General features: G+C 39.2%; 2 protein-coding genes across 2 annotated transcripts in view; one reads left to right on the top strand and one right to left on the bottom strand.

Annotated features, from left to right (window-relative positions):
- LOC136695062 (mucin-2-like) overlaps window positions 1-7,632 on the bottom strand; it is a 38,446-nt gene extending 30,814 nt beyond the window's left edge. Inside the window, exon 1 of the mRNA XM_066668874.1 lies at window positions 7,570-7,632. Within this exon, the coding sequence (XP_066524971.1) occupies window positions 7,570-7,632 (63 nt within the window). The remainder of the gene's footprint in view (window positions 1-7,569) is intronic.
- LOC136695477 (proton myo-inositol cotransporter) overlaps window positions 7,599-20,683 on the top strand; it is a 60,902-nt gene continuing 47,817 nt past the window's right edge. Inside the window, exons 1-2 of the mRNA XM_066669582.1 lie at window positions 7,599-8,411; window positions 19,708-19,867. Of these exons, the coding sequence (XP_066525679.1) occupies window positions 7,817-8,411; window positions 19,708-19,867 (755 nt within the window). The 5' untranslated portion in view covers window positions 7,599-7,816. The remainder of the gene's footprint in view (window positions 8,412-19,707; window positions 19,868-20,683) is intronic.

Here is a 20,683-nt window from a genome sequence, read left to right as displayed (position 1 = left end):
CACAGAGATATTAGATTAAATATTATGTATACGCTGTCTGGTGTCTGAGACATGGTTGTATAACTAGTGTTGTAAAATTCCAGGAATTTTCAAAGCTGCTAAATTTACCATGGGAATTAATGGGAATTAATGGAAATAAAAAGGGAATATTTGAAGCTAAATGTGAGAAACTTACGTATAGCTGGTAAAATATATATATATATTCTTCACACACTTCTATACTCTTCACACACTGATAGCAACACTGCCAGAGAAATGCTAGCACAGGCTTTCAGTATCTGTAGTATCAGGTGCTGCACCTCTTATCTTCACAGCATAGACAATTGCCTTCAGATGACTCCAAAGATAAAAGTCTAAGGGGGTCAGATCAGGAGACCACTTTTCTCTTGTGGTGTTGCTATCAGTGTGTGAAGAGTGGGAGAAGAGGGTTGTATTGGCAATCCAACACAATGGGCAGCACTTTGAACACATTTTATAAGTGGTCAGAAACTTGTAAATAACTCATGAAATAATAAAGTTATAAAACCAAGCACACCATTGTTTTTCTTGTGAAATTCACAATAAGTTTGATGCGTCACATGACCCTCTTCCTATTGAAAAACAAAAGTTGAATCCAAAATGGCTGACTTCAAAATGGCCACCATGGTCACCACCCATCTTGAAAAGTTTCCCCCCTCCCGTATACTAATGTGCCACAAACAGGAAGTTAATTTCACCAACCGATCCCATTTTATTAAGGTGTATCCATATAAATGGCCCTATATATATATATATATATATATATATATATATATATATATATATATATATATATATATATATATATATATGCCAAAGAATCGCACAAAAAATGAATCTCAAATGTAACAAATGTGACTTATAACCTGCAAACAAAATATCCTTCTCTGACTTTTGTGCTCCATGGCTTTAGTGAGTGAGCTCTAAGTTCTACTCATGCTCTTTGAGATTTGTGCGTTTGATCCCTGAGTTTTGCGACTAGGTTTGCCACAACTCTCTCGAGTGGGCGGATTTTCTCAGGGGTGCCTTCCCATTGGCTAATGAGTTTTTGAGTGACAACTCAGTGCCCAAGGCATTTTGGACTGCGCATGCGTACACGTCGTTGCAGCTCAGCGGCGGAGAGACAGGAGAGATTTCAATATTAAAGAGTGAGTAACTTTACACAAACACGAATTCTCTCTGTACTTTATTGTTTTTAAATGATGAAATACCTGAAAACTGTGACAATCAATGTACATATTGAGGTAATGTTCTGTCTAAAAAAAAAAACATTAAATATTTTACTGTGAGAACAAACCTAGTTGTTTGTCTCTTGTTGCCAGATACTGATCTGAGATGAATGCACACCAATGTCTGTTTACTCAGGATGAAACAGAATAAAGCGTTTATTTCTGTTTGTAAAATATATTTATGAGTGCTTGAGCTTCTTTTCAGAAACCTATTGTGTACTAACGTAGAGTCTTCCCCTTTCCACAATTGCTGATAGATGATTTAAATGCCCAAATTGTATTTTGAAGATCATTTTTTTATTTGTTTTTTTTTAACAAATGTCCTATGTGCATTTTGTTACAGGAGGTCAGAGAAAAGAGAAACATCACAGACAAGAGTGTTCCTGCTCCTTTAATGAATGCAAATTTCAAAAGCTCTATCAAACCTCTGCAAAGTCCACTGTCATTCTTTCATTTTGTGAGGAAACGTGCATGATTAAAAAACATTAATTATTATTAACAAGAACATGTGAATTGCCAAAAGTCAAAATGTTCTAACAGTATATAGTTCAAGCAAAAATAACTATCTGTTTAAGTATTATGAAAGAGGAAATTAATTCAATATCAGAGCTATTCAGTGTTCGTGTATTCAGTGTTAACGTAAGTGTTCATATGCGTTATATTCGGCAAATGCGGAATCCCAAAGCTGAAATACATAGGCTTTCTTCACTCAGAGTCATGAACAATATTGAGGGCACTGAGCAGTCACTCAAAAACTCATTAGCCAGTGGGAATGAAACCCTGAGAAAAACCCACCCACGCGAGAGGTTGTGCCAAAACTGATCTGAGAGAGCACGCACAGGACTCGTGCAGCTGACGCACAAAGCACGTGCAGAACTCAAGAGTCACAAAAGTCATGGAGCACAAATGTCAGAGCTGGATATTTTGTTTGCAAGTGATAAGTTTTACGTTTGAGATGTTATTTTTATTTATATATATATATTTTTTTGTGCAATTCTGTTGGGCACAATCTGATTCCATAGAGATCTACCTGTTGATCACGATCGACCTATCGATGTCGACCACTAGTCTAGATGATTTCTAGAAACCTGACACTCACCACTACTGAAAGCACACATTTGGACTAAAGCACTACCTAAAGTCAGGTCAAGTTTTGACAAGGTTCATATTTTTATTGACAGAATTAGCACTGGAAAACTACTAAGCAACTATTAAATCAAATTTCACAGTTGCTTGCTATCTGGTAGACCAGATAAGCTTAATGAGTTCATTATTCAAATTCCATTATAGTTTACCAAGGCTAGCATAGGCTAGCTACCTGTATTTTTTGCCTCAACGGGTTTCTGTAACCAAAAATGAATACTTATTATTTATTTAACATTTTGAAGCTCATTAGGTTTAGTGATTTAACACTATGTCATTTTATTCAGCAGAAGAATGCCATGTGCATCATCTGATGTGTCATAGTTATTTGTATTGTTATGCCTTCATGTCTGCTGACAAATCATTGATGATAGTGTATGATATAGTCCCTTTAAACGATCCAACATTTCCTATTAATTCCAATAAATTCCCAAAGTTCCCAAAAAATTCATGGAACGTTTACATTTTGGAATAAATCCCTGAGCTAAATTCCCCATGGAATGTTACTGGTAATTTTACCTGAAATTTATCAAACATTTTCCACACCTTTGCAACCCTATGTATAATAGTCTGATTTTTTATTTTTCATAAAAAATGTTATAAAAACCATTTATTGCAGAAATATGGCATTTGAATGGCAATGAACTCCTTAACATTAAAGCACTCTGAAAGTATCACAGGATGGCTATTGGCAGATCATTTGCAGGGCCTGGGATAGTTATTTCCGATGGGATTGAACACCCTGTAGCATAACATTGTTACTATCGACATTATGATGGAAACCTGTTAATAGGGATGTGTGATTGTGTAAAACCTGGAGCCCTCTGGTGTGGAGATTTAACAGGTGTCCTCTTGGTTGCTAAGCTAAGGTGCTACCTCCTGGAGTGCAAGGGTAATATTAAGAGTTCCTCCCTCTTGAATTGTAAGGCTGGTTTATACACCTGTGTCTGCGTATCTCTGATTCTGTTCAGGTATCATACACCCATGTTCACACAGGTATCCGTGAACATACTATAACTTATTGTGAATCTGCTCATCTGCTGAACTGTCCAGTGAAGTTACCTTAAAAACATTCTGAGAATGTGGAGCAGCAGAGGTCTCCCAGGGGATTAACTGTGTACAAATAAATACTGACTACACTAACGAGGCACTATGTGTGTGTACGTGAAACCACAGATTGTGTAGTGGAAACCTAAACTGTACAAATCTGTGTACATACTGCAAGTTGATGTTGCCAGAAGATGGCGACATATCCCATGTTATCCCAGAAATTCCAGAAACATGGGTACTCCTCTTTAAAGCTGAGGTCAAATAATGTAGCATGTAAAATCTGTATCGTTTAAGATGGAATTAAGGAGCAGTTTCCATGTTTGTATTAGCTGCTGGTTTTTCAACCAAAACATTAGTTGCTGGGTTTATTAGACTTTATTAGGTTAGATACTTCTTACTCCCTCAGGTTTGACTTAGGCAAAATGTGAATATCTGCTGTGAATGTAATGAAGCAACAGTTCCAAAGTAAAGCTGAAATTGTTTTATTATTATTATACTACAATTTAGCTTTTCTTTTTTTTTTAAAGAAAGAATTGTGTCAAACATCTTCCAGATTGTACTTTGGCTGTTAAATCCAGTTCAGGGTCACAGTGGGTCCAGAGTCTACCTGGAATCATTGGGCGCAAGGCGGAAATACACCCTGGAGGGGGTGCCAGTCCTTCACAGGGCAACACACACACACACACACTCACAGACACTTTTTTGAGTCACCAATCCACCTACCAACATGTGTTTTTGGACTCTAGGAGAAAACCGGAGTACCCGGAGGACAACCACACAGACACAGAGAGAACACACCAAACTCCTCACAGACAGTCACCCAGGGCGGGACTCGAACCCCCCAGGTTGGAGCTGGTTGGAGGTCCCTGAAGCTGTGTGACTGTGACACTACCTGCTGTGCCATATCAGCTGTCTGCTACACCATCTTTTTGTTAACTTTCAAAAGGCCTGCGTCTGTTAAGGTGGAATGGTATGTTTGAGGTGGAAAAAAAATGACTGTTGTTTGTACGTGGCTGATGTGTAACTTGTCTGTAACTGCACTGTTTGAATTACCACAGAAACTAACCTGTAACTTAAGTTGTTTACATGTAGTTACATTCATTCCAGCAATATGAGTCAATATTACCCACCTATGGAGCAGGAATAGAGCAATATCCTCATCTCGATTCATGCTTTTCAACATTTGGAGGTGTCGTAAAACTTTAGATGTGCTCTCTCTGCTCATGATATACAGGATCTAGACACGTGGTTGTTAGCCATTTATTAGCACTAGAGTTTCATACACAGATTAGATCATGCAAACAGATGGGAAATCTAGCAAATGATGAGGAAACATTCTCAGAATTTTTTATAAAAAGTGTTTATTGACTTCAATTTTTAACACCACGTTTAAATTTAAATGTACACATTCTGGTGCCTCAGGCCCAGCTTAATTGATGTGGTAGTTATACATTAAATGTTATATTTAAGTTTACAGTTCTGTTGCTTATAATAATCAAACAGCTACACCATTTAAGGTTAAACCATAAATCCAGGTGAGTAACTGGTGAACAAGCAGGCAACTTCAGTTCTCTATTAAACTAACTAGAATTAACCATGGTCCGGTTGACCTCCAGGGGCCTGCTGTTTTCCTGGATCTGAATACTGGTCTTTGGCTACTGAGTTGCATTTAGCTCATGCCAAAGGATGTTAGAAGTACAACAGTACAATCACTAAATTGTGCTGTATTACTCCGCTCTAAAGTTTAATGAATTCAAGTTAGAGTAACCCAGAATGTCTGATAACCCTGGAATGACGCCCTGGTGCACGACTGACATGAGTGATTTGCTATTGGTCTTTAACAGACCCTCAGAAATGGAGCTAATCACCAGCCATTATGATTTCCTCTCAGTAGAAAATCTCATAAGGAACCACTCAGGCATCCCACATATTGATCTTTGAAAAAAAAAAAAATAAAACCTCACGGAAGAGTATTCAAATGATGGAGAGCCATTAAAGCATTATCAATTTTTTTTTTTTTTTGCCCTTTAAAGGCTCAATATTGAACCTTCTACCTGTGTTTTATTTCCTTCCCTTGATGTAGGTAGTTAGGATGTTTGAGTCAATATATCAAAAACAGTCATAATTATTTAAACTGTGTTTCGTTTTTTTTTTAGGGTTAATTATTATATTGGTCCTTTAAATAAAAAATAAATCTGTAAAAGTTACAGCAGGTAAACAATGCAGTAACAGAGATCTTTTACTCTTGTAGGGAGAAGCTGATTTTCTTATGTAAACAACCGCATTAGCCTTCATCTGAGAGGATTAAAGTCATGCTCTAGTTCATTCTAAAATGCCAAAGGCATCTAATAAACCAAAAGGAATTGTGACTACGCATGGCAGTCATATCAGACAACTATAATGCTTCTTAAATGCATCAGCACACTCCACGCTTTGCAACCCACATAGGTTCAAGTGTGACCAGAATGGAGATTATTAAAAAATAAACTGAGAAAATATTGAGTTGTATATCAGCACAGACAGTAATTGGCTTGTTTTGATGTTGGGACAAATTTTCTGGTCACACACCAACAAACCCATAAAATTCTGTCCTGTATTATAAGCGACACTAAATATCCAATCGCGGACATCCTTATATTGATCAAGATAGCAGACGTTTTTGGGCCTATAATCTGTGTTATGTTTGGCATTTACGGTTCAGTTACAGCACTGGCCAGTGTGTTCAGATCCAGGTTTGACTCGGGTTATGACACGTCGTGTGTGCTGGACTAGTACCGCAACACACCTGACATCTGGCCCATATAAGTGGACTTGTGGCTGAGCTGAGCCAGCCCGACTCACCCACTCATTCAAGGCCAAGTGTGGGACATAAGAGAACTGCTGATGTGCCACTATCTGGCCACATTTTTGCCAAGCATTCATTTGGGGAGTGACATGAGTCTTTTGAATTAGTCCCTGTTACAAGGTTAGTCTCATCAGTCCATAAAACCTTACTCCACATCTCAGTTATCCAGTTTGGAGTTCAACATGTTAATGTCTGTCTTTTGTATCTGTCCTATTTCTCAGTAAGTGCTCGCCAGATTCACATATTTTCAGACCCAGAAGGTTGAGTTGTGTTCTTACAGTTAAAGAATGAACACAGCAGCTGTCTATTTTTTTTCCAGATTGCGTGATTTTAACTATTCTTGATGAGAGTTATATTTTTCACTTCGATTGAGAATTGAGAATTAGTGCTGCAGCAAAACTGGTCTTGCAAAGGTTGTTATGAGTTCCATGTTCCCTAAATTTTTAGCTAATATTTTTTCACCTGAATCCCTTTGCTAATAACCCCTTCCTTCTCTAAGTATACTTTGTGGAACATACTTCCAGGTGATGTTCACGATTTTAATAAAAAAAAACAATCTTTATAAAATTCTGAGGATGTTTCATCTCCATTTGCTAGTTCCACAGTCTGTTAGTTTACTCAAAACCAGTCTAGAATGTTTATGAATCCCCGAAGTTAGTAAATGAGATTAAAAAAAAGTCTTTTAGTTTTAGGATCTCTCTCACCTCATGGCAGAGAAACAGAGAACTCCAAATGTTGAAAAGCACAAACCGAGATGAGGATATTGCTCTATTACTGCTGCATAAGTGGGTAATTCCTGTTTCAGATTACTTAAGGTGGAATGTCTCCTAATTTAGGCGATGGCTAACTGCATTACCGAATGAGCCACAAAGAATATACAACTCCAGTCATAAATGGGTTTCTGTGGTAATTAAAAGAGTGAATAAAAACTCACAGACGAGTTAAACCTCATTAAAGTATAAACAGTCGTTTTTTCCCCTCAAACATACCGTTCCACCTTAGCAGACTCGGAGCTTCTGAACGTAAACAAACCAGAGAAAATAGCGTTTTTCTACAATAGTTGACGTCCCTAATAACATACTTTATAAGTGTACTAACAATTAAAAAGATGGGTGGCGGCAGAATGTCATGTTTTACTCCTGAAGAACGCCAGCCGCTCGTGTGTGTGTGTGTGTGTGTGTGTGTGTGTAGCCTTCTCACCACACGCCTCACACCCCATAGACACATACACTCGCACACGCGGGTGATGACGCAAGCAGTGACCGCCTTACCTTCCACGCTTACCTTTTGCGTGCTCTCCTCTTCCTCGGCACTTGAGATGAGCGCTTGGAGGCTGAAGATGGACATGACGATGATGAGGGTGAAGATGATGAGGATGATGATGGTGAAGCTGGACGCGAGATCGGAGTAGAGTGGTCTAATTAAATCGAGCTGGTGCTACCCTTCCACGCCTGATAGACTTACCCTACGTTAAAGAAAACAGAACAACACTGAAAGTTTTCTTTCTTTTTATTACTTTGTTCCTCCACCAATGTCCCGCAAACTCCCGCAGCCGCAGCATGACTACAGCCTCCGCAGCATGAGCAAGTGGCGGCACAAAGCGAGCGATGACAGCGGCGAGCGGAGCCTGATAACAGGGGCAGGGGTTCGCAGCCTCGGATGCACGGGCACGGTGAGCTCCTCGTCGGCCTCGCTCAGCTCATGCGCCGCTGCTTCCCCTGGAGGTTCTGGATCCGGCTTTGGCTCGGGAGACCAAGAACGAGCAGCTCGTAAGAGGCTTCAGAGGGAAGACACCCCGGGCTTCGTGTTCGCTCTAGCCGCTGTCTCGGCGCTGGGCGGCTTCTTGGTGGGCTACGATGCGGGCGCAGTGCCCGGCGCGGTGCTGCTGCTTCGGCGGGAAAGCGGCGAAGCGATGTCTGCGCTGTGGATAGAGCTGCTGGTGTCCGGAGCCTTGGCGGCTGCGGCGCTGTCCGCGTTGGCTGGCGGAGCTCTGAGCGCGCTGCTCGGCCGAAGAGCCTGCGTGCTGCTCGCCAGCTGCGCCGTGGCTGCCGGCGGCGCGGTGCAGAGCGCGGCGCCCGGGAAAGAGACGCTGCTTGCGGGAAGGCTGCTGGTGGGGCTCGGGCTTGGTAAGTACCGCCTCTGTTTTTACCGTAGAGTAGGTCTGGTGTGTTTTTGTAAACAAGCGTCTTAAAGGGGAAAGCCTTGTATTCAGTCCACTCTTTACAAAAATGGATAAAGTCTTTTAAATCGGACTCAGGAAAAATGCTAGACTTTTATAAATATAACTGCGGAAGTGAAATTAGCAGTTGAGAGTCTTTTAGCTTTCAGAAAACTCAAGTTCAAGTGAAACCGAGTATTAATTTTGGCAGTAAATGTTTCCATGTAATATACTACTAGACCAAAAGTTTGAAGATAACCTGCAACTGAGGCCAGGTTCTGATGTTGGATGATTAGTTCTGGGTCACAAATGCTACTCCATCTAATCCCAAATGTACTGAGTGGAGCTCCACCACGGATACACTGCTCTCCAGCCCAATGCTGGAAGGTAATATATACCCCTGTGTTTGTCACTTTGTATTGAGCATGTGATTTTTGACTTATTATGCAAAGCATTCCATTTTTTCATGGTTTTCTAAGTAGATTTTGTAGGTGGTGAGTGCACAACAGAACATCAGTGAGCAAAGGTGCACCCTAAAGGTGTCTACAGCGTTTGGACATATTTTATTTTATGTATTTATATTTAATCTGCATGTCTCAGTGTGGGCTGTGGCTAAATGTGCCTTGCCGTGTTTCTTGCATAACTTACCCATCATTTACAGTTATCAAAGAAGCTAGAGCATGGTGAGTTTCAACAATGGACAACAAGGACATGCTGGAAAAAAGGTTCTAGAATAATGTTGGGTCTTTGAATTCATTGTTAGCATAACATTTTCAGTTGAGAATTATACTATCAATGCATAACCATCCGAGAATTTTAGTATTAGATGTGTCCCCTGGCGCAGTGGTGCAACAGGTAGTGTCACTACCACACAACCCCTCTGGTCGTGGGATCCTTAATTCGATACTCTCCTCTCTTGTCCATGTGGGTTTCCTCCGGGTGCTCCGTTTTCCCTCAGCATCTTTTTGTTCCCAAAGCCACTCCTCTAACCTTTAGGCCACAGCTGCTTTGCGGTGACATGATGTGATGAATCCTGTTAGGACAAAGGACCAGAGCTCATAAAGTTTAAAAATATTATGCTTTATTGAACTTGTAATTGCTGACATTAATAATGAATGACATATGAACTTTAAGCCTTTTTAATCTTGTATTACAGTTAATTAATAATTTCTGACACTGTAAACTCTATGTACAGGGTGTGCAGGGTGTGAAGGTCCAGGGTTGCCCTGAAAAAAAGTGAAGCATGAACAAAAAGGGACCCCAGAGTGATACAGTGACAGAAGTGTCATCAGGAGATTGCTGACTAGGTTCCCAGTGATGCCTCAGTGATCCAAGGTCGGGTGTCCAAGAGAGCACAGTTGGCCTCTCCCTGGATGAAAAGACTGGCCCTTTCTCTCTTTGCATCACTCAGTATGATGCTAGCCAGTGCAGGTATCAGTTAGCTGACAGAAAAACCTGGCAGTTAGTGTTCTTCTCCAAGTGTGTTGAGCTTTCCAATGGCACTGTGTTACCACCACTTTGAAAAAAGGTTGTATCTGGCTTCACTTGTCTTTGAAACAATGTTTTTGGCATCACCCTCCCAGGCTCATAGCTTGGAGCATTTGGGAGAGTGTAAGCTAACGGTGGGATTAGCAATCACTAAATTATGGAGAAAACTGGGTAAATATAAGTAAACAAATAAATAAAAACCTGCTAAGAACAACACATTTCTTGTTTACATTCTGAAGAAATGATGACAGATTTAATCACATCAAGATATTGAAAGAGAATAACAAGTTTTATATAACATCTATATTATGATTTATGTCTTTAAATTCCTTAGTCAAAAAAATAACAGTCATTATAACTGATGCAGTCAGTAGTCATAGTCATTTCATATAAACAAAAAAAAATCAATAGTCACTGACACTGTCATTCATTCATTCATTCATTCATTCATTCATTCATTGTCTGTAACGGCTTATCCAGTTCAGGGCTGACACTGTCATTGTTTCATACATACATTTTCATACAACAAATACATCAAATTTTGCCAGTAATTTCCATCTAGTTCAACAGACATTCATCAGCTGTGAAAGCAATAAATTGTAAAAGGCATTATTCTTTTTATTTTTTAGTGGCCAAGTGGAGACAATGGGTGGGTCCATGTTCTGCTGAACTGTAATAGCCTGTAGTAACCCTGAATGTATTCACAGTGAGGATGTATTGCCTTCTTTATTGATTAAATGGCATAAAAGGCAGTTTGGAGAGTAAATCAATCTTTGCTCATTGCAGCGCTTCTACTGGAGTACATTAAACTGCCTGTAATATCCTGGAAACGTCTCAGTGATAGAGCTCAGTGTATTCTTATTGATGGTGTAGCATTCTCTCACAGAAGACCTCTGGCTATCATAAAGATTTGGTTTCTTCAGTAGACAAATAGACTTTGTCTTCTAATGTCCATTACTCTTAGAACCTGCTGAATATCGTGGAGTTGTTAACAACCCATATCCTATATGCTTTTTATAATTAGTTTTATTATAACTTATAACCAAAAACAATTATAATTACATATTTGCATGTTTATTTTTCCACTTATGTTTATCTCTTAAGACTTTCCTTTAAGACAGATACACTATATTGGGGCACACATCCTAAACATTGAATTCAAGTGTTTCATTCAGGTTCATTGCCATGGGTGTATAAAATCATGCACCTAGTCATGCTGTCTGCCTTTAAAAATATATGTCAAGGAAAGGGTCCTTAAAGAGTTCACTGATTTCAAGCACAGCATTATAATAGGATGAGAATGAGAATAGAATACAGTCTGTGAAATATCCTGCCTCCTAGATATTCATGATCAGCTGTGAGTGGTATTATTGGAAATGGGAACCACAGAAACTCAGCCACAAAGTGGCAAATCTTGCAACTTTGTGCACACTGCGTAAAATACACCAATGATCTGCTGACTCAGTAACTGCAATGTTCCAAACCTCCTCTGACATTAACATCAGTACAAAGAATGTGCACCAGGAGTTTCATGTCATGGGTTTCCGAGGCCAGGAAGCTGCTCACAAGTCTTATATCTCCAAGCATAATGCAACGAGTCAGATGGAGTGATGTAAAGCACACTGCCACTTGACTCTGGAGCAATGGAAATGTGTTATGTGTAGTGAATGATCACACATCTCTATCTGGCAGTCTGATGAATGAGTCTAAATTGGTGAATGCCAGGAGAACGTTACCTGCCTAAAAGCATTGTGTCAGTTGTAAATTTTGAAAGGAAGTCTTAATACTTCAGCATACAAAGACATTTTTGTATGCTTCCAACTTTGTGGGAACAGTTAAGAAGTCCCTTTTCTGTTCCATGGGTATGTTTGGTGTGGAAGGACTTGACAGGCCCACATAAAGTCCTGATATCAACCCCATCACACATCTTTGGGATGAATTAGAATGGAGATTGAGTCAGGCCCTCTCATCCAGAAAAGAGCGTCTAACCCCACATACTGTATGCTCTTTTGGGCAAAAATTCAAACAGACACAGTCCAAAATCTTGTAGAAGGTCTTCCCAGAAGAGTGGAAGACGTTATAGTCACAGCAATTCAGTATTTATGCCTACAATACTCACCTACTCATCCAACATTTATTTGTTAATGAAGGGTATTAACAGAGTTCTTCCTTCATTTGCCACATTTGCCACAGGCATCCAGTCAGGAGAGCATTAGTGAATTCAATTTCTGATAGTTCTTAATAATAAATGGCACACCAACTCATCACAAAGGTATTAGACTGAGCTCCATCACTCGAGAAAATGCAGTTCCTCTGCTCCAAAGACTAAATGCAAATGGATTTATACTCCCCTATTTTATCTTTGGCACTGAGCATTTTGATCTTCGGCTAACTTGTAGCAGCTCTATATCATCCCCTTCTGTTGTTTAGTAGATTCCCCTTATGTGCTCAATGATTCCTGGTAGGTTCTGGACCCACTGTGACCCGGTAGGTGCTGTAGGTGCTGTAGGTGCAGCTGAACCCAAGTGTCAGGAATGACTGCATAATAAAGTAATAAAATCACTAAATAAAAGGAATGTCCAAATAAAAGGGATGTGTCCCTGTAGCATCCATGTAATTTAGCTCAGTTCTGACAGACTTATTCAAAAAGGAGTCTGAGATGAAGCACTCCATATAATGTCAACATGACAAGCCACGACCAGTGTATGATGGTTTCTGTGACATCACAAAAATCTGAAAATTCAAAACATCTTGTTTGTGCAGCTTAGATTTCATAGATGGTTTGTACTGCATGAACTGGGTAGTTGATGATATGGTTTGAAACACTGAAAGAATTTACATATTAAAAGTATTTTATTTTTTAAATATTTTTTAATTATTTTTGATATGTCTCTTAAATATGTACCTTAAACTATAGTATTAGATCAGTTAAGGGTTCTGTTGTTTTATTTCTTTGGTTAATTAAGCTAGAGCTAATCACAAACTGCACATGGCTTCATGGGCTTTGATGGTATTTCACGCCGTGACTTTTCCGTCAGAATGCATGCCTATTTTTAACTCCTTTAATGAGGCTCAAATCACATCCAGACACATCATGATTGGAATGGAAGAGTGACAGACTAGCAGATAGTAGTAATTAGCTCATTCAGGTGAAACATCTCATGAACAATGTGCCTAAAATCAATCTTGGCTTTCAGAATGAGATGTAGGTCCCATGGGACTGAGGGTGATTGAACGGCTGCATGTTATCTGGCATTATGTTTATGTATTTGTGAATGCTAATGTAGGCTGGTGTAATGTTTTTGCCGGTTTATGCCCCCTCCCTCCCAGCCCTTAATCGCTAAAAATCTGACTTTGATCACCTATTCACAGTCCTCTGACTCTTCCCATATGGAGGGAAATGTGAACACTGTTTTAAAGGGGAAATGGGAAACATTTTTTTGGAAAGCATTCAATGTAGATTGTTACCTCTCTTAATAAATGTTCCAGAAAAGAGGTACTCACTCACTCACACATTCACATTTGTTTTCTTTGAGTCGCCAATCCACCTACCAACGTATGTTTTTGGACTGTGGGAGGAAACCGGAGCACCTGGAGGAAACCCACGCAGACACAGGGAGAACACACTAAACTCCTCACAGGGAGTCACCCCGAGCGAGGCTCATGACATGGATTTCAGGGGAAAAATGAAATGCAACTAATGTAGGCTATGAGCTCTTTAACATTAGCTGTTAGGTAACAGAGAACAAGGTCATGTTGTACAAGCAAACTAGGATTAATTGAATTTGTGGCTGAAAGTGATACATATTTATTATGAGATAAACTAACATGACACTGATAAACAGTAATGAGTTTTCCAAATGAGTGACCCACTGCAGTCTAACAGTTCATTATCACCCTGTCTGAATGTCCATGGCTAATTAGGCCATCCAAGCAGGTATTCCATTTGTTTTCCTTGTCTAATTATTTTATCCACGTATATATCCCACCAGTCTTGTCTTAATCAACATGATGCCTTTCATGAACAAATTGCTTCGCATTTTCAGTTGCAAAAAGGTCAGCTTTGGCTGTTTGTCAAAGAAAGAAATGTCATACCTTTCCTCTGACTTTCACCACCGGCTTTCGGTTTGAGTGGTTTTGGGCCCAATTATTCGCGAGTTGCCCTTTGTGGCAGCCTTTGAGTGGACTGTGTGGTGGTGGATCAGGGTCACTTCAGGCATGAGGAAGGATGACCTTTTTCTTTTCTTGTTGGAGATACCCAGACAAAGGCAAAGCAAGATCCTTAGACTTACTGTAGGCCAGATCTCATTTCACACACCTGTCACTCATCACTGTCCTTATCATCACACACATCTCAGAAATGGGACATTTATAAGAGACACAATGGATTTTCATAACTTTAATGTATGTTAATTAATTCATTCATTCATCGTCTGTAACCGCTTATCCAGTTCAAGGTCGTGGTGGGTCCGGAGCCTACCTTGGATCACCAGGACCACACCCTGGAGGGGAGCGTCAGTCCTTCACAGGGCCACGCACAAACTCACACACTCAGACACTTTTTAGTTGCCAATTCTTCTACCAACGTGTGTTTTTGGACTGCGGGAGGAAACCGGAGCACCTGGAGGAAACCCACATGGACACAGGGAGAACACACCAAACTCCTCACAGAAAGTTACCTGGTGCAGGACCTGAACCCACAAGCTCCAGTTCCCTGGAGCTGTGTGACTGCGACACTACCTGCTCATTTATCATGATTTTATTCCAAGTAATTTAGGTCCATCTTTTTTCATCCATTCATTGTATGTAGAAAGTACTAAGCAGATAGAGGTACTAATATGAGAACAAGAGTGTAAAGGGTTCTGTTTACAATTGGCATTAAGTCAAAATGTGTTTCAATGAAAACCATAAAGTTTTAACCTGTGTTGACCATTTTAACCTTATACTGTGTGTATACCAGAGTGCATCATTGTTCTTCTAAAGAACCTCAACACAATATTTAGGAGCCACTGTTATGACAAAAAAATAGACACAGACTGGTTGCACATAAGCAAGGGATTTCAGAAAATGTTGCCAACTATCACCTTTCCTATTGATAGTTGAAATACTGTGGTGTAATGGAGCTTCATCTGAAACTTTATGGATGAGTTGGAGTACCGTTTGTGATCCAGAACTAATCATTCAAAATAATGATTATATGGCTTTAGTCATGTTTATGTGGCAAATTAAATCTAATCCTCACTGACATTTTCCAAATATGTAGCTTTCTTAGAAGAGAAGAATCAATGAATTCAAAACAAATGACTACCCTCAGGTTTTAATGCCTACATTATTTAATAGTAACTGGGCTATAGTTACTGCTCCGCTATCAGTTGCACCGTCTCCAAGCGCCGTGATTACAGTGTTTGAAAATGCTAGTTTGCCGGGCCAGACGATGACCCTGATTATATATGAAAGCATCCACTGACATTTACTTAAAACATCAGCTTGAAACAGAAGGAAAACCCTGGACTCCTGGGGTGTAAAAGGCGGCAGAGTAATCATAGCAGAGGTTAAGTCATCTGTCTTCACATTCTGGCTGTAGTCATTAGGAGGATGGACTCTTGCTTTGTGGCTCTGAGGGGACTGATAACCATGCTGGAGTCTGGCCACCCACTGGCCTTAAAGCTAGAATCCATTAGGAGAGCTCTATCGCTGAACATAGAGCCAGAAATAGTCTTTTATAAGAAAGTTACCAGTTTTAACACTGGTACTGTAGTACTTCATGTACTACAGTTGTTCTATCAGTGTTTAACCTATGCATATTTTCTTTCATAGCAACAGTTGCTATGCTAGACAAGCTTTACAAGCTTTAAAAATTCTCCTAATTGTTACATTCTCTGTATTGGCATAAGCTAACCATCTTTTGTACCATAAATGAAAGACATTTGAAAGTCATTATAAAGTTTTAGATAAAAAATCAGATGTAGAAAAAATGTATCCGTATGAAAATGAAACAATTGGTTCACATTTCTCTAGTTGGTCATTCATGAAGTCTTTTCTGACAGCTGAAATAAAACAACAGTCTTCTCCCTGAAAGTGTCAGCTGTCATAAAAGCTGCATTATATACAATAACAATGCCAGAAATTATATTCCTCATGCTTCAGTGCAAGTGAGAAAGAACCTGTGAGAAGAGCAATTAAAGCAAACACTTTGTGTTGGTTACACTGCTACTTAGGATAATGAATAGTACAGAGTTTCATATTAAGTTTTACATTATTAACTCTGCATGTATTATCACAGAAAAAAAAAAACATCTTAGAAGGACATGTCACTGCCCACAAAATAAAAACCCGGAGATTGCCATTTATAATCATTTACCCATGTGCTGAATTGATATTTGTGTTAGAAATAGACAGTGTAGGTCAAAAACAACTAAGATTACTGTAATAAATACTGCTCTAAATTATATAGCAAGACTAATTGCTCTGTTATAATTGCGCTCTGTATTCTGTGTCATAAGATATATGTCCAGACAGTATTCTATCGCTATATAATGGGATGGGAGTATATCTTCCAATATATGTAAAACGCATTATACACTCTGTAATAAATCTGCTGGCTGAATTCTATGAAATCCACACAGTTCGAGCATTAAATGTAAAACCCTCCCAAAAGAGTAGAAGCATTTATTGCAGCAAAAGAGTATAAACTACCTATTAGTAATCTTTGATTTCAAAAATGTTGAATGAGCAGATTTACACAGACTTACGGCTAAATAAAGTGTCATTGTTGGCAGATCTGTTAATGAAAAATCCTGGCAATCATTGCCACCACACAACTGCTGTCTTGATACATCCATAATATATTTTTCTTAGATTATTCCTCAAAACATCCAGCTGTTATTGATCAGGATGCACAGATAAGTGAGATTTGTTATTTGCATATTCTAGAATTCTACAGTGTCTGGGTTATTTCAACCCACTCCAATTTATCAACATTAATAATCAAAGATTCAGTGATTTCAATAATTGATCACAATGCACTTCTTTGTCCAAACCCATGTGATGTGGTTTTTAACCCAAGATATGGCTTATAGCACAGGTTTGGAAGCAGTTCCTTCTCATTTGGCTTGGTGAGGAATGGATGATGAAAATCAATGTAAGTCATCCTGAGTCCAAGAAGATGGTGGACCAGCATTGTCTGGTTAGACTAATATCAAGGCCCACCGTATGCAGCAGATTAGAGGTGGCATTCTGTACGAGAGGAGAGTCCATGCTTTTGGGAAGTGTAATGAAACATCAATGAAGGCTGTCTCTGAGTATTGATTAACCTCATGTGAGCAGGCAGCAAAGCGTTCCCATGGCAACAGGTCCGTTGTCTGCTGGGCAACGACAGCGACAGGAAGCAGCGAGCAGAGGCTATTAATAGACTGTATAGCAAGCCGTGATGCCATGGCCCTTGTCAGATGAATCTAGGCAAACACGTGTTGTTTGTTCTCCTAAGTAAATATCATGTAGGCATTTGTTCTGGCACCGCCCCCTTACCCCACCCCCTGAAGCTTACGTCTTCATCCTAGACTGTCTGGAACAAATCGTTTTTTGTTGTTGTTGTTTTTTCCTCCAATATTATTTGCATGTATTATTTTAACACAGGAATAAAAGTATATCTAGAATATTACATTTTATTAATGTCTTTAATGATTTTCACTACGAACTTGTAAGAATATTCAACATATTTTTGGTATGTTTTATTAGTTCTAAGTGTTATTAAGAGAAGAGTTTTCTAATTGGATTTAAGTTGAATTCACTTGCTAAGAGTTTTTTTTCAGTAAGCATATTACATTTCCATTCTCTAATGTGCTGGATGTGGAGAAACACAATTGGTTGGCTCGTCACATCATGACCCTCTCAGAGTCTGTGCTAATGAACAACACAGAGAACTGATGTGCACTTTTTGGCAGTCAAAGTGCTAAGGGAAGGTTAAGTGAAACTCTTTTAGTGTGAAACAACTGCAAAGGGCAGTTTGACCTTTTCTGTTTCTACAAAGTATTAAGAGAATGGTGCTGTATTTATCTTTTATAATTCACATTTACATGTGACAAGTGGTTGCACATCAACATCAGCACAATTCCTGCCCAAAGAAATAACACAGCAAGGGAACTTATGCAACATACATTTCATTCATTATATTTCCATTATATTGGAATTCTTACAAAATGTCACCCTAGTTTACTTAAGGCCAATTCCATGTAGTACTAAGCCTGTCACAACCAGGAAAATGTTATTGATTGTATTGTTTTTGTTCACTGTTCACTGTATACTACCTGTGAGCTGGAGTTCAAATAAACAAACATTACACACTACTGCCATCTAAAGGGCATGCATCTCATTAAAAAGTCTGTAGATATCTAAGAGTAAAAATATATATATTCCTAATGAGAAAGTTAGGGAAGAGATGATGTATACAGTGATGTATATAATGATGGATTTATGATGTATGTAATATACAGTAAGCCATCACACTCACCTAGTCACTCACACCTGTGGATATAATTGCGGAGCCAATCTATCTACTAACATGTGTTTTTGGGCTGTGGGATAAAAGCAGAGCAACAGTGACGTATTGGTCACTTTGTCCACACAAACAAAGGGAGAGCACACATACACTAATACGTCACTGTTGCTCTGACTGTAGTGTATCACTGATTAAAACTGGAACCTGTTCAGTCTGCAGAAATGATTTTCATGTTAAAATAAATGTACCTTATTTAAATATTGTTATTAAACTTTCAAAAGCAGTAAATACATTCTGATTAAGTTTTTTCATCCGTTTTATTTAAATTACACCACACAAGACAAAATGATAAATCAGGATTATTTGAGATTAATAAGTTTAATTGTGTAATAAAGATGGAAGTGATGTAACTACATTTAAATGGTCAGTCAGAATGAAAAATGGTCACAAAATGATTTCTGAGTGCTAATGCACTGGGAATTCCCTATGCATGTCAAATCTGTAACACTGGGGTAGAAAGACCCTCATTTAGAGGGAATGAAGCACTGTCAGCTTCATGACACACTTTAGGTGTCTGAGAGATTTATGTGCAGGTGCATGGCCAGATTAATAAATTAAATGTAATTTATTGATCGCCTCGAGGCATCTAATAAAATGCTGTGGGCTCCAGCCTCTCCTCACATGTATCAGGAGTGGGCTTTTTAATAAGAGCTAACATTCCACTCCAGCCCTTCCCCAGGTAATGGGTTTCATTTTGGGATAAATCACGTTTATATTCCACCTGGGCCCTGTACTGTGCCCTCATAATGTTTTAATGTGTTTGCTCTCAAATAAAACCTTCCAGAATATCAGAGCAATGTTGTGGGATTTGGCTGTTCACTCACTATGCACAGATAAGCAATAGTTTCATAGCTGCTTAAAACCTGTGGGGAATGGGTAAAGAAATTTCTGTTTACATGGATATTGTGCTATATAAGGTGTTAACAGAAAATAGCACAACTTTGCTACCGTTGGTGTAGCATCGTCTGCACTGCAAATTGAAGTTCGATTTCTAGCTTGTGCAGTTTATAACTGACATCTGTCATATTTTCAGAGAATTTTACCTGGAAAAAGGATCTTCTGCTTGATCCCTATAGCGTTTCTGAAAGCTCTGTGCTGGAGCTGCCACTTTGTGAGACTGAAATCCCTGATTGTGCATTTAATGAGTGCTCCAATTAGAGAAAGGCTCTGTGCCGTATTTTACATAAATTTCCATCTCTTCTTTTCTCTTCTGGTGCAGGTATTGACTCCATGACTGTCCCCATCTACATCGCCGAGGCCTCTCCTCCTCATCTAAGAGGTCAGCTAGTGACCGTCAACACACTCTTCATCACTGCCGGGCAGTTTGTGGGCAGCCTCATCGATGGGGCTTTCAGCTATGTACATCATGGAGGATGGAGGTCTGAATAAAATTTTTTCATGTTATTATGCCCTTTTGTAACACTCCAGAAAAGGAAAGCTTCTGAATAGAACACTAGCTGTGTAGCTCATGAGTGTCATTGCAGGCGCTGAAATATTAATAATGAAAATGGCTATAAAAAGGAATGCCCTCAACCTTTACATTTCTTATCAACAATCTTGTCTGTCTGGTATTTAAAGCAGTCACAAATAAACCAAATAAAGAACATATTTCTGCACTGCTCCCTGATCTCATGGGATAGGTTTATTGTTTTTTCTTTAAAGAAATATTAAATATGAATTAAATGTTGTTTTACAGCTCTGTTAAATATCATTTTATGTCCATATAATGATGCCCTAAGTTGTAGGTGTTTACATGTGCAATTTTAAGTAGACAAATAAAATCATGATACTTAAGTGTTCCTCACAAGGGAAGCCCCCAGATATAAATGGGGTCTAAATGTGTGTGGGAATGGTTTTAGGTGAGGCCCAATTGTGTTTGTTGGAGACTTTGGCGCTCTTCAGGCACTTCTGCTGCTAACACTATGGGTTGTGCTTTCCCGCGCTCATTCTGACACACCTGTCTCCCTCTATTTCTCTTTCTCTCTCTCTCTCTCTCTCTCTCTCTCTCTCTCTCTCGCTCTCAGTAATTGTTTGGGCTGTGAATCTGGCACACTGCAGGTTGTTCTAGTAGCAAAGCGAGGATGGAGTTGTCAGTATCTGTGGTGAATGAATGACTCATGCAGTAATAGATGCTGGAGTTTTGTTTTTATGGGAGCTGCACTGTGATGTGCATGACAACTACACAGCAGTGAATC

The sequence above is a fragment of the Hoplias malabaricus genome, chromosome 4, assembly GCF_029633855.1.
Source record: "Hoplias malabaricus isolate fHopMal1 chromosome 4, fHopMal1.hap1, whole genome shotgun sequence".
NCBI lineage: Eukaryota > Metazoa > Chordata > Actinopteri > Characiformes > Erythrinidae > Hoplias > Hoplias malabaricus.
Note: the sequence above shows the minus strand (reverse complement) of the source record. Positions and strands in the feature narration are given on the sequence as shown.